Below are 12,430 nucleotides of genomic sequence, written 5' to 3'. Positions count from 1 at the left end.
GCCATGTTTGTCCTCCCTTTCACCTGCGCTGTCACGCATGTACAGACGACCTGCTTTATAACACGGGCTCCTTGGTGTGACAGCAGAGATAAATCACCGATGCCAAAGGAATTACTTCGATAAAAGAAGCGCCCACCAACCCCCCCACCCCTCCACCCCTCTCCTGGTGTAATAGCAGTGTGAGATGCACTGTTCTGCTCTGGGCGCTGCAGTGCCAAGAGGAAGCAATCTTCTCAGCCCGCTGTAATTAGGACCCCAGAGATGCTTCATTACTGGGCACTTCTCCTGCGTCCGCGCCTTGTCTACAGCTCTTTCTGGTTCTGCTCTGACTCGGTTCACTTTAAAGCCGCTGCACTCACAGGGCCAGGTTTCAATATTCTCTAATGTTTCCAATATAATAAAATATAATATATACGATCCATACAATCATTAAACGTAAGAACACATTGACATCGTTTCTAACTATAATCGACTTTGATGAGTTCACAGTAAATATTCATTAGAGAGTTGGAAGGATGCCTTTGTTCGACCTTAACGAAGGCATACGTGAGGACAGTTTCTGCTGCTTTTCATAATAAGAGCTTTGATAAATACAGTAACATAGTAGTCAATGCATTACAGCTCGAGTTATATCCCACTTATTAACCAGCACGGCAGGATCTCACTTGGTTACCGGTGTAAAGTCTGCAGTTCTTTGCTAATATATATTTGATTAGCTGTGGGCTAGAAGCTGGCCAGGTATTCTGTGTTAATGCCGGGTCACACCACAGAGTGATACAGCAAAGTTCTTCCAGTTGTCCTTGCAAAATAGTCTGAGTATCACTGAGTGTCCAAAATCACTCCCTTATTAACTCATTCACTACTCCCTATATAATAAACTCAGTATTTCACTCATTAACCAGCAAATAAAGATTTCAGACAGTCCATGTATCATATGATAAATCCATATATAGACATGATGATGTTGATAATGATGTTATTGTAGGATAAGTCCATAACATACGCCTACATATGAGTGATCACATCGACATCACGTGGCTACTGCTAACTTCTTGGAGCAGATATGTATTTCTCCAGTCCTCCATTCACTTACACCATTGTTTATATTGTGTGAACAACACACAATATAAATGAGGTGTTGAAGTTTTCCGGTTAGTGTCCCGAAACTTTTCAGAATTCGACAAGAAAAATGGAAACGTGTTAGTCAATCATGATGATTTCAGCTCATTTTTTACATTAGTGATGCTGCGACGGGAAATCCATCCGTGAAACATGAACACTTCTAGGAAGCCGCTTTCGCTTTTTTCAGTAAACTAGCCGATGTTTTAGGATGAATCGTGACGCAGAAGCAGTAGAGAGTAATGAGGTGGTGTCATACCTGAGAGGAGAGCAGGGCCGGTGGCAGCAGGTCAGAGACGTGGATGGAGACCGGAGGACCGGTCCAGTTGCTCTGGGCGAACATGTTGAGGCAGGAGGCGGCCAGGGTCATCACTGCTAGCTCCCTGGAACAGGACGGACAAGACACACACTGCACTTAATGGACACGAACACTGGAGAGAAAGAGGATTTTATCAAAAGAACTGAGAAAAATCAGTGTATGCTTTTAACAGATGTACGTACAACTTTCCACAAAGGTTTAGTAACAACTGTTCTAGCTGCCACCTCCCTCTACGGGCAATTAAGAGTGTTTTAAAAGCAAGACGAGGAGCGGTGACATGCTTTGCTGCCTTTCTATTAGTCTGAGAGAGTGATGGAAGGTGATAGAAGAGAGGAAACGGATCGGATGGTGATGAGGGTGGGAGGAGGAGCAATATGTCCCCCGAATTCAACATTTGCTCAGGGACGGTCTTCCCCTGAGAGCGAGGAGGGGAGATGTTAAGCTGTCCTTATTAAAAATTAATAATTCATGACAAAAAAGGGAACAGAGGCGGTGAAAAGAGAAAGAACAAACACTCCTGAGAACAGCTTTGTGCTACGCTCAACTACTCCCACCCCCAAAACCCACCTCATCAGGTCAACCTGCTGGAGGTTTTAATTAGAGGGCTCGCTTAAGCAAGTCACGATCATACCGTTTTATTTATTTGATTATGGTTATTATAAGGTCGGTCAAAATTAACGCTTTAATCTTTGAATTCATTTGAAATATTTAACAAGAATTTAACTCATGGATTACTGTATACATGACTGGATTTCAACATTGTTATCAACTAAAGCTCCACCAATATATCAGTCAAACGATATTATTGGCCGATATCGACCTATCACAGATATATCTGTGTTTATGCCGTCCAATAAGTGCTGATATTTTATTATTAAGATATATGCGCAGCGTTTTATGTATATTTGATCATTTTTTCTTAATTCAAGTTAAATACATTCATATTTAATTCTTAGTGAAGTTTGACTGTTTCAGTGATGTCAGTTTATAAAAATAAATGTTATCCTTAAACTGTTAAATATCAAAGCCTTTATTACATATCTTTGTCACAAGTGTTTGATAACCACATTTGAGGCATCATTGCAAAACATGTGTATTTATGTACATATTCTGTATATATAAGATTATCAGCCTATATATTTATATCAGAATTTTTTTTAGTATCGACCCCAAAAACCCAGTAGCCTATCGGGCTAAATTTTGTCAAGAGAAAAGAGTCACTTTGAACTCTTTTAAATTCAACTGGCACTCATATGATAATAAAGGCCTGGATGTTTTTATTATTTCTGGTAGTGCACATAAGAAATATGTCTTTCAAGCTGACAGTCAGTGGCTTTGATGGTTTTATTGGTTCACAGGAGAGCTCAAAGATAAAAAGATGATAGTGTATATTTAAATAAACTTCCTTGGTGTTGATTCTACATCAATGCTGTGATTTTACATTTTAATATCCACTATTACAAGCTGCAATATTTTAAAAAAAATAAGCGATTGTGATTAATAAAAGCAAACTGTGCACTGAATCATAGAGCCTGAGTAAAACATTCCGATATAGACATATCACCTGATCATTTTATATATAAAAAGAATATAGAACTACACTGGAAATGTAATTATTATAAATAACTAAAACTAACTTATTAACAAAAAAATGTACGTATATATTAAACTTGAATTAAGAAAAAAGACTAAATATACATGAAATACTGCCTATATGAAAATAACGGCACATATTGGAAAACATTTACACCAATACCGATATATATGTGATAGTCAATATCAGCTGACCAATATACCGGTCAGGCTCTACTTAATTAGTTCATTTTCTCACTGATTGACAGTCCTAGCTATTATTAAAAAAATATAAAGGAAATCACACTTCCCTTTCTGATATAAAAAAATCTAAGCACAAAAATCATATCTAAGTGATTAAAATGTATTTTATCTGTAAAAAGGAAGACAAAAAAATGCTCCTTCTCTAATCCTCTGAGTGCAAGTTTGGTTTGCAGTTGATGTAGCAGCAGCACAGAAAGAGAACAGAACTGTAGATTACAATCCAAAGACACACATGGTCTTGTTATCAGTGTCATATCGTCATGTCGTCCCTCTGAATGAGGAACAGCTCAGAGAGCTCCAGTAAAAACACATTCAGGGTAGACCAATATAAACTCTCTACTACTATTTGAACTATTTGGTTATTATTCTGTTACCTGTTGCTCTGATCATCTTTGCTGCCGCCGGTGAGATACAACATGACCCGTCTCTCCAGGTAGGCCTCGATGTCCTCCCCTTCGGTGCAGGTGCCATCTCCATTGAGCAGGTCTAACACCTGGGGATTCAGCAGGATCGCCTCAAAGTCCCCTTCAATCAAAGACTCCAGCAGAGAGCCCGCCTCTGGAACAACACACATTAGAGTCACTTCACATCTTCATCATCATCATCATTTTAAACTGATAACTCTATGCATGCGATAACATAAGAATGATAATAACATATCATCCACACTGACTGTCATTAGCTGCTTATTTCCTGAATTCTCTGGCTGCTGCTGTGCTAATAAATCAGCTGGTAAAGCAGCTTGGTTTAAATGGAACCTGATAACTATTGACCTTTACTTCTGTCAGACCTGATGCTCATCTTCAGCTAATTGTGCAACAGAGAGCACAAACAACACCAGCAGTTACCATCACTTTCTTTTTCATGTATAAAGACAATTGATTGCGCTATACTGACTACTGCACTTGTGATGTCTGATTTGCACTGTATCCTGTTCCATTTTATTAGATTTATTTATTTCAGTTAGGCATGAATGTATGTTATTTTACTTTGTTTATTGCACTGCCATGCTGAAAACTGCTGTTTTATTTCATTCTCCTACAGCCTCCCGACACAAACTGGCATGCAAAGTTGAGAAAACCGAGCGCACCCTCCGCCTCAAACCGCTCACTAACTTGCCACTCCAAAAATCCATCTCCACCCCCCCCCCCCCCCACCCCACCCCACCCCCACGTGTCTAATAACGTTTTGCAGGGATTTTTAATCTAAGTCCATATTCTCATTAAGTCAACGAGTATATTGAACCATTCCCTTAAGATGAGCCTCTGTGTGTGTGTGTGTGTGTGTGTGTGTGTGTGTGTGTGTGTGTGTGTGTGTGTGTGTGTGTGTGTGTGTGTGTGTGTGTGTGTGTGTGTGTTGTGTGTGTGTGTGTGTGTGGCCAACTACAGTCCCGCACCAACACACACATGAGGAGAACCAGCTGAAGAGGCCGATGATGATAAGGTGGTGAGAAATGTTGATTTATGATGATGGGGGGGGGGGGGGGGGGGGGGGCTGAAGAGCCACGGCTTCCCAACCAGAAATAATTGTGTAGCTGGTGAGCTTGGTTCAACATCTCCCCTCCTTTCATTAGCTTTTTATATGAGGAGGAAAACTGGCTTAGCTCATTAGCAGCATTGATTGCTTTGTGTTCCCTCAGTGTGTTGTGTGTGTGTGTGTGTGGGGGGGGGGGGGGGGGGGGGGGGGGGGGGGGGGAGAAGAGAGAGAGAGAGAGAGAGTGAGAGAGAGAGAAAGTAGCTGCTGTTGTGAGCTGTAGAACAACGGCTGGAAAACTGGAGAAAAAAAAACACAAAATGACTCGATGACGATCTTTTTTAACGTGTACACACCACACACACACACCTTTAGTCTCCTTGTATCTTTCCTCTACAAAGTCTCACACCTTCACATCCAACACTGAGCCAGTCTCAGTAAGCAGGAGAAGTAGCTGAGATGTCATTAAAGCTGCAGTATCTCTGTAGTAATCAAATCATCATTTTCCCCAACTCACAAACATTGAGCGTCCCTAGAGAATGAATCCTACTGGCTCTGCTCATCCTCACTATTATATATAGTAATACATTCATGTTCCCTACAAGATGAAGTCTATTTAGAGATGCAACTATTGAATAAATCCACTATTTTGATGATCAGTTAATTATTTGGGGTCACTTTCTGATAGTGGTTTCTCTCATCCTATATGACAGTACACTGAACAGGTATTAATATTATTACTACTATTGCTATTTATATTACTAGTATTACTTCAAATCTAACCATTTTTATTTTGATTATTATTACAATTGTTATAACTATTATTACTTCAAATATTACAGTTGTTATTACTATTATTACAACTACTATTACTATTTTTATAACTATTATTTCTTCAAATATTACAATTTTTATTACCACTCAGTGCCAGACCGATACTAGCTTTTTGGGGCCGATGCCATACCAATATTAAAGGAGTAAAAAAATTCTGATCGATATATTACCTGATAATTTATATATATAAATATATATATATATATATAAGAAAAAAATATAACTTCAAACGAAGGAAAAAAAACACATTAAAAAAAATCGGCAGAGCACTCTTGCGGTATAAATGCATCAACATTCAATCTGAAATTAAATGAATTTGTTAGCAAAATATGGTACAAAAAAAAACAGATATTAAACTTTTTTTACTTTTATTACTACTATAACTATTTATTATTATCATCATCATCATGCTTTACTTGTGTTCCTCTGACATCAGCCTTACTGTACATAACCATACTGTGCAGCCCACAGCCTCTTGCCTTCATGCACTGTCAAAACTGGGGGTCAGGTGCATGACCCCCCCCGGCCCCCCCCCCCCCCCCCCCCCCCCCCCCCCCCCCCGGCCCACTTAGTCCCACCTCCAGGTCAGTCACATGATCTTTTAACTGTACCCTCGGCTTTTAATAAGCAATCACGGTGCGAGTGCTGTTGTAAAGGAGGTGTGGAGATTTTCATCTCGCTGCTGATCTAATGAAACCCAGGGGCTGCCATAACAGCACAGTGAGAGGAAGAGGAGGAGGAGGAGGAGAAGGGCTCTGGCTTTTATGAGGGGGAAAATGAAAGCCTGAGGTATGGCCACATGTTTAATGACATTTCAGCTACTCTTCAGGTCTGCCGATGAAATGGCAGCAATTATGGAAAACAAGGCAGAGGTCCTGAAATTAGTCCATAATTCATAAAGGTTCAGGCAATGAGCTGCAGTTAATAAGGAGACGGTGAATAGAATTTGCAAAAGCGTGCAGGTCTGAGCAGCTATGTGGATCCAAGATGAATGATCAGGAATATCTCAGGAAAAAGCCATGGCTGTTTCTTCACTGTGTATGAGCTGGTTTCTGCTGCAGACTGAAGACAGTCTGAGACAGTCTGATGCAGTCTGATGCAGTCTGATGCAGTCTGATGCAGTCGGAGGCAGTCGGAGACAGTCGGAGACAGTCGGAGACAGTCGGAGACAGTCGGAGACAGTCGGAGACAGTCGGAGACAGTCTGATGCAGTCTGATACAGTCTGATGCAGTCGGAGGCAGTCGGAGACAGTCGGAGACAGTCGGAGACAGTCGGAGACAGTCGGAGACAGTCGGAGACAGTCTGATGCAGCCTGAGGCAGTCTGATGCAGTCTGATGCAGTCTGAGACAGTCTGAGACAGTCTGAGACAGTCTGAGACAGTCTGATGCAGTCTGATGCAGCCTGAGGCAGTCTGATGCAGTCTGATGCAGTCTGAGACAGTCTGAGACAGTCTGAGACAGTCTGAGACAGTCTGATGCAGTCTGATGCAGTCTGAGACAGTCTGAGACAGTCTGAGACAGTCTGATACAGTCTACGCCTCCATCTATTTCATTAGTCTGACATTCATTCAGAGTGTTTGTCCTGTGATCAGGCTGTTTCCTCTCTGCATGTGACTCCAGTATACGTCTAGTTTAACATGACAGTAGGTTTAGGTGTTAAAGTGATAATAATGTGTTACACAGCTAGGTTAGGCACAAATGAAAAGCAGGTGTAATAATGATCAAGCCTGCCAGCACAAACTAATAAAGACTAGTTCTAATAAAGACTGACTAAATTAGAAAGTATAAGTATGCTCAGAGTTTCATTTAATAATTATTTCCAATCAGTTCCAATGGCAGCTAAAGCTCCCATCAATAAAACTTGACACTTCCTGCAGATTTTTCACACTAACAGCCTTCCAGAAAAGGAAAGGATGCTACTGAGCTAATGGACGACTTTTAATGTGAAATATATGTTCTAGAAAGTGTTTCATTGACAGTATCGTATAGGTAATCCAAAAAGAGCTGAAACAGAGATGAGTGGAAAAAAATGGAGTGAATAAAAAACATTATTAATGTTAGTGAAGAGAAAGATGCCTAATCAGCCTTTTTTTTGGCTGAAAGGCAGAAACTGTAGATTTGGTCAGCCAACATTATCAGCTAGATATTGGCCTATCACAGATATATCAGTATCGGCGTATATGTTGTCCGATATGTGCCAATATTTTTTAACGTTATACAGGCAGCACTTAATGAATATCATTTTTCTTAATTCAAGTAAAATATATATGTACATGTTCTTTTCTCTTATTTAGTTAGTTTAGTTAATTCTAGTTATTTATAATGATTCCATTCTCAGTGTAGTTCACTGTTTCAGTGCATTGATGTCATTATATAATAAAGTTTATTGTCAAACTGTAAAAAGTCATGCCTTCATTACATATCTTTGTCACAAGTGTCTGATAACTACATTTAAGGGATCAATGCAAAGAATGTATGTTTATGTATCTATTCTTTGTATGTAAAATGATTGGCTGACATATCGGAATGTTTTTTCCTTAACATCGGTATCTGCATCGGCCTCAAAAATTCAGTATCAGTCAGGACCTAATCTTTAACTTTTTTTTTTCCTTCTACACACCCACGATGATTAAATGACAATGTTTCAAATCACTGAGCAGGACTGTTTTATGGTTATACTACTGCTGAATAACCAATACTACCTTACAGTATATTAACTTCTGTATTGGATCAATATGATTAAGTGTCATGATTTGAATCAAGACTCAAACCACTGATACTCTCGTAAGACTGACACTGAGGCAGTGGCTTGACTTCAGTTTGAGGTTAATATGATTTTTTTTTTACATTTACAGATGAGGATTGACAGCAGAGTCACCTGCTCTGAAATGTCATTCTCAAACATGCAACCAATGTGCTTCACAATCAATTAGTCGATTAATCAAATAGCTGATGGACAGAAAATGAATCGTTAAGAAAAATTTGACAGTTAGTGGAATATGTTAGGGTTGTTGGTCAGGACAAAACATCCAAGTATGATCTGCATGTCATTGATTGTTTTTTTTTTTTGTCTTAACAATTTTATGATTTTGTTTTTAAAGACCAAACAACTAATCAATTAATTGAGAAAATAAATCAACAGATGGATGGATAATGAATACATGGGTTAGTTGCAGTTCAGCCTGCAGAGCTCTGACTGAGCAGCTCCTCTCCCTCCATAAATCACACAGCTCCAGCCTCGCAGCACAATATGGAGTCTTAAACCTCAGCTATTGTATGTCGGTGCTGCTTCAATCAATGTGTTTTCAAATGAAATATTAAATATTTTACAATCTTGCAATTTCAGCATGCAAAATATCACTGCAAATATAGTCTCTATGGAGTGAAAACCTCAAGAAAAAATCATGATAAAATGAGACATTTTAGCCTAGTTCATTTTACAGACTGACACCTGACAGATCTTTCATCTTATAATTTTTCAATAATGACAGATGTAATGTTTTTACATACATGGTAGTCCTATGAGCTACTGTTGAATGGTTGTGCTGCTGTTCATCCATAACCTAAGTTTCCCTCCATCTATCCAACCATCAGTCTGACAGCACTGTGACAGGAGAGGCACCGAGGCGATGAAAGCGGGTCAACCCGGAGACAGAGAGCAGCGTCCTGTGTCTGTGTGTGTCTGTGTGTGTGTGTCTGTGTGTGTGTGTGTGTGTGTGTGTGTGTGTGTGTGTGTGTGTGTGTGTGTGTGTGTGTGTGTGTGTGTGTGTGTGTGTGCGTGTGTGTGTGCGTGTGGCCATGCCAGACAGCTCCGACTCGGTGCTCGGGTCTCGTGTTACAGATGTTCACAGATGTGTGAAATGAAGTTGTCAGGCTATGATCCGATATTTTACAGTCCGTGTCAATAATGTAGTTCCCTTAGACGCGGTAAGATTTTGCATTGAGCTAGCTCTCGTTCCAAACCTCCGTTAGCAAAACCTCAGTCGGAATAACACCATATTAATCCTCCCAGAAGCGTGAGAAAACTATGTGAACTCAAGCTAATATTAGCTCACGTTCACAACAAAAGTTGACATTTTCTATTAATAAGCATACATTCATGTGTGGTATGTGTGCCGAATAGCAAAGCTACCTACAAACGTAATAACCGCTATCAATTATTACTTCATAAAGCATGTAGTCGTGTCATACAGCAGGATAACTTAAAATCAGCCAAATATTGAATGGAGTCTGGTGTGAGGTACAAACACCGCGGAGACCGGCTAACAGCTCGCTTAACACAAAACAAATAAGATAACATCTTGAAAAACAGTCAATTAATTCATTTATATTCATGTTAACTGTGGCTGTAGCTTTTCTCCGCATGACAATGAAGCACTAACGTTACAGTTAACGTGACAGTTTAGCGGGAGAAGACACACACACACCGCGGTGACACATGTCTCCTCGCTCGGCTCACATCACACACCATAACCTGCTCTTCACCTGGTTAAACATCTATGTGCTGATAGAAAGTAAAAGACAGTCTGGTGTCTCACCTGCAGTCTTGGTAACAGTCTGCTTCCACTCCGCTGCCTCGCTGCTTGTTACAAAGCCCCGCAGGACGCACATCTGCGCGTCAAGCAGCATGTCTGAACGCCTCTGAGCCGATGTCTTGAGTCAGGACGGTCCTGGGTCAAACCGGAGATTAGTCGCGTTATTAATGAGCCAAGTGCTTTTTCCTCAGACAGATATGAAATGTTTGTTCCCACCCATGTGCTGCAAGTGGCATCAGTGAGCAGCCATGACAGATGCGCATTGCATTGTGGGAAAACTAATGAGGAACTGCTGGGCATTTTCAAAAAAGAGATGAGCTGTTTAAACTAAAGATCAACTGTAGATCAGCTGTTTAATTTGAAGATCAACTGTTTAAATTGAAGATCAACTGTAGATCAGCTGAGAATTTTCCTTTAATATACTATCCTCATCATTATTCATCAGATCAAAGGGAGGGTATTCTGGAGGACATTGGATACAATATTGGGGGAAACATCAGGAAAATGTCAAAAAACACATTTAAAATGTTCTGGCAGGAACATAAAATGAAATGTGATATTTGATATAGAAATGTGCTCTATGTAGGCTCCATAGATACATAAAAGAGTCTGTTCACACAAATAAACTTAAAGAGATATTTCCTGAATGATCTTTAATGGTATAGTCATGCAGATGCAGCTAAATTAGCAGCATAACAATCTAATCTTGTAATTATCCAGAGTAGCTTTAAGGTAAACCTGGGTCATTTAAAGAAGCTTTTTTTTTCAATACTGTGGTCGCTATCGCTAAATTCCGAAGAGGACAGGTGTATGTAATAAAAGGGCGTCCGCAAGCACGATCTCATTATTCATAATTCACATAAGTAAGACGTTATGAGACAGACAACAAAAGAAGTGTCACATGTGCGTGTACAAGACAATAGGAATGGGGATCCAAATGCAAAACACTGAAGGGAGAACAAACAGAGGGGTAGACACTAAAGCAGGTGGGATTCAGAGAGAAGAACAAAAGAGATGAGAACGCTGAAGAACAACACGGTAACTGGACAGCAGACCAGTAGTAGAGCTCAGGCTGCAAGACAGGACAGTTCAGACAGCAGGACAGGATAGTTCAGGCAGCAAGACAGGACAGTTCAGGCAGCAGACACAGTTCAAGCAGCAGGACAGGACAGTTCAGGCAGCAAGACAGGACAGTTCAGGCAGCAGACACAGTTCAGGCAGCAGGACAGGACAGTTCAGGCAGCAGGACAGGACAGTTCAGACAGCAGGATAGTACAGTTCAGGCAGCAGGACAGGACAGTTCAGGCAGCAGGATAGGACCGTTCAGACAGCAGGACAGTACAGTTCAGGCAGCAGGATAGGACAGTTCAGGCAGCAGGATAGGACCGTTCAGACAGCAGGACAGTACAGTTCAGGCAGCAGACACAGTTCAGGCAGCAGGACAGGACAGTTCAAGCAGCAGACACTGTTCAGACAGCAGGACAGAACAGTTCAGGCAGCAGGACAGGACAGTTCAGGCAGCAGACACAGTTCAGGCAGCAGGACAGGACAGTTCAGGCAGCAGACACAGTTCAGGCAGCAGAACAGGACAGTTCAGGCAGCAGGATAGGACCGTTCAGACAGCAGGACAGTACAGTTCAGGCAGCAGGACAGGACAGTTCAGGCAGCAGGACAGGACAGTTCAGGCAGCAGACACAGTTCAGACAGCAGGACAGGACAGTTCAGGCAGCAGGATAGGACCGTTCAGACAGCAGGACAGTACAGTTCAGGCAGCAGGACAGGACAGTTCAGGCAGCAGGACAGGACAGTTCAGGCAGCAGACACAGTTCAGACAGCAGGACAGGACAGTTCAGGCAGCAGGACAGAACAGTTCAGGCAGCAGGATAGGACAGTTCAGGCAGCAGGACAGTACAGTTACGGCAGCAGGACAGGACAAGACAGTTCAGGCAGCAGGATAGGACCGTTCAGGCAGCAGGACAGGACAGTTCAGGCAGACTGGAGACTTGAGACTGATGAAGCTAGCCAGCAGGGAATCAAGCAGAGGACTGGTGACTGCTCCAGGGAGGTGCTGGGAGAGTCCATTGAGGCACTGAAGGTCTGTAAGCAGGAACCAGGAGATGGAAGGGAAGCTGGAATGATACACTCAGGACAAACAGGATCTAGAGTAGGTCTGGCATTAAACTTTCACCTGAATAATGTCACTTCTTGAGCTTCCCCGGGTGAAATCTTGACCCTAAAATAATATCAGCTACTTAAAAATAGCTCTGATGTAGCTCAGGGTTCATCTATGAGTTCTGCTTTATTATAAACAAT

At 41.3% G+C, this 12,430-nt stretch overlaps 1 protein-coding gene across 1 annotated transcript in view; it reads right to left on the bottom strand.

The window, feature by feature from the left end:
* ttc27 (tetratricopeptide repeat domain 27) overlaps positions 1–10,354 on the bottom strand; it is a 91,531-nt gene extending 81,177 nt beyond the window's left edge. The window contains exons 1-3 of the mRNA XM_062429849.1: positions 10,121–10,354; positions 3,649–3,832; positions 1,379–1,502 (exon numbers count right to left, since the gene is read on the bottom strand). Coding sequence (XP_062285833.1) covers positions 1,379–1,502; positions 3,649–3,832; positions 10,121–10,211 — 399 coding nt within the window. The 5' untranslated portion in view covers positions 10,212–10,354. The remainder of the gene's footprint in view (positions 1–1,378; positions 1,503–3,648; positions 3,833–10,120) is intronic.
* Positions 10,355–12,430: the final 2,076 nt, after the last annotated feature.

The sequence above is a fragment of the Scomber scombrus genome, chromosome 12, assembly GCF_963691925.1.
Source record: "Scomber scombrus chromosome 12, fScoSco1.1, whole genome shotgun sequence".
Classification (NCBI taxonomy): Eukaryota; Metazoa; Chordata; class Actinopteri; order Scombriformes; family Scombridae; genus Scomber; species Scomber scombrus.
This window is presented reverse-complemented; position numbering and strand designations above follow the sequence as displayed.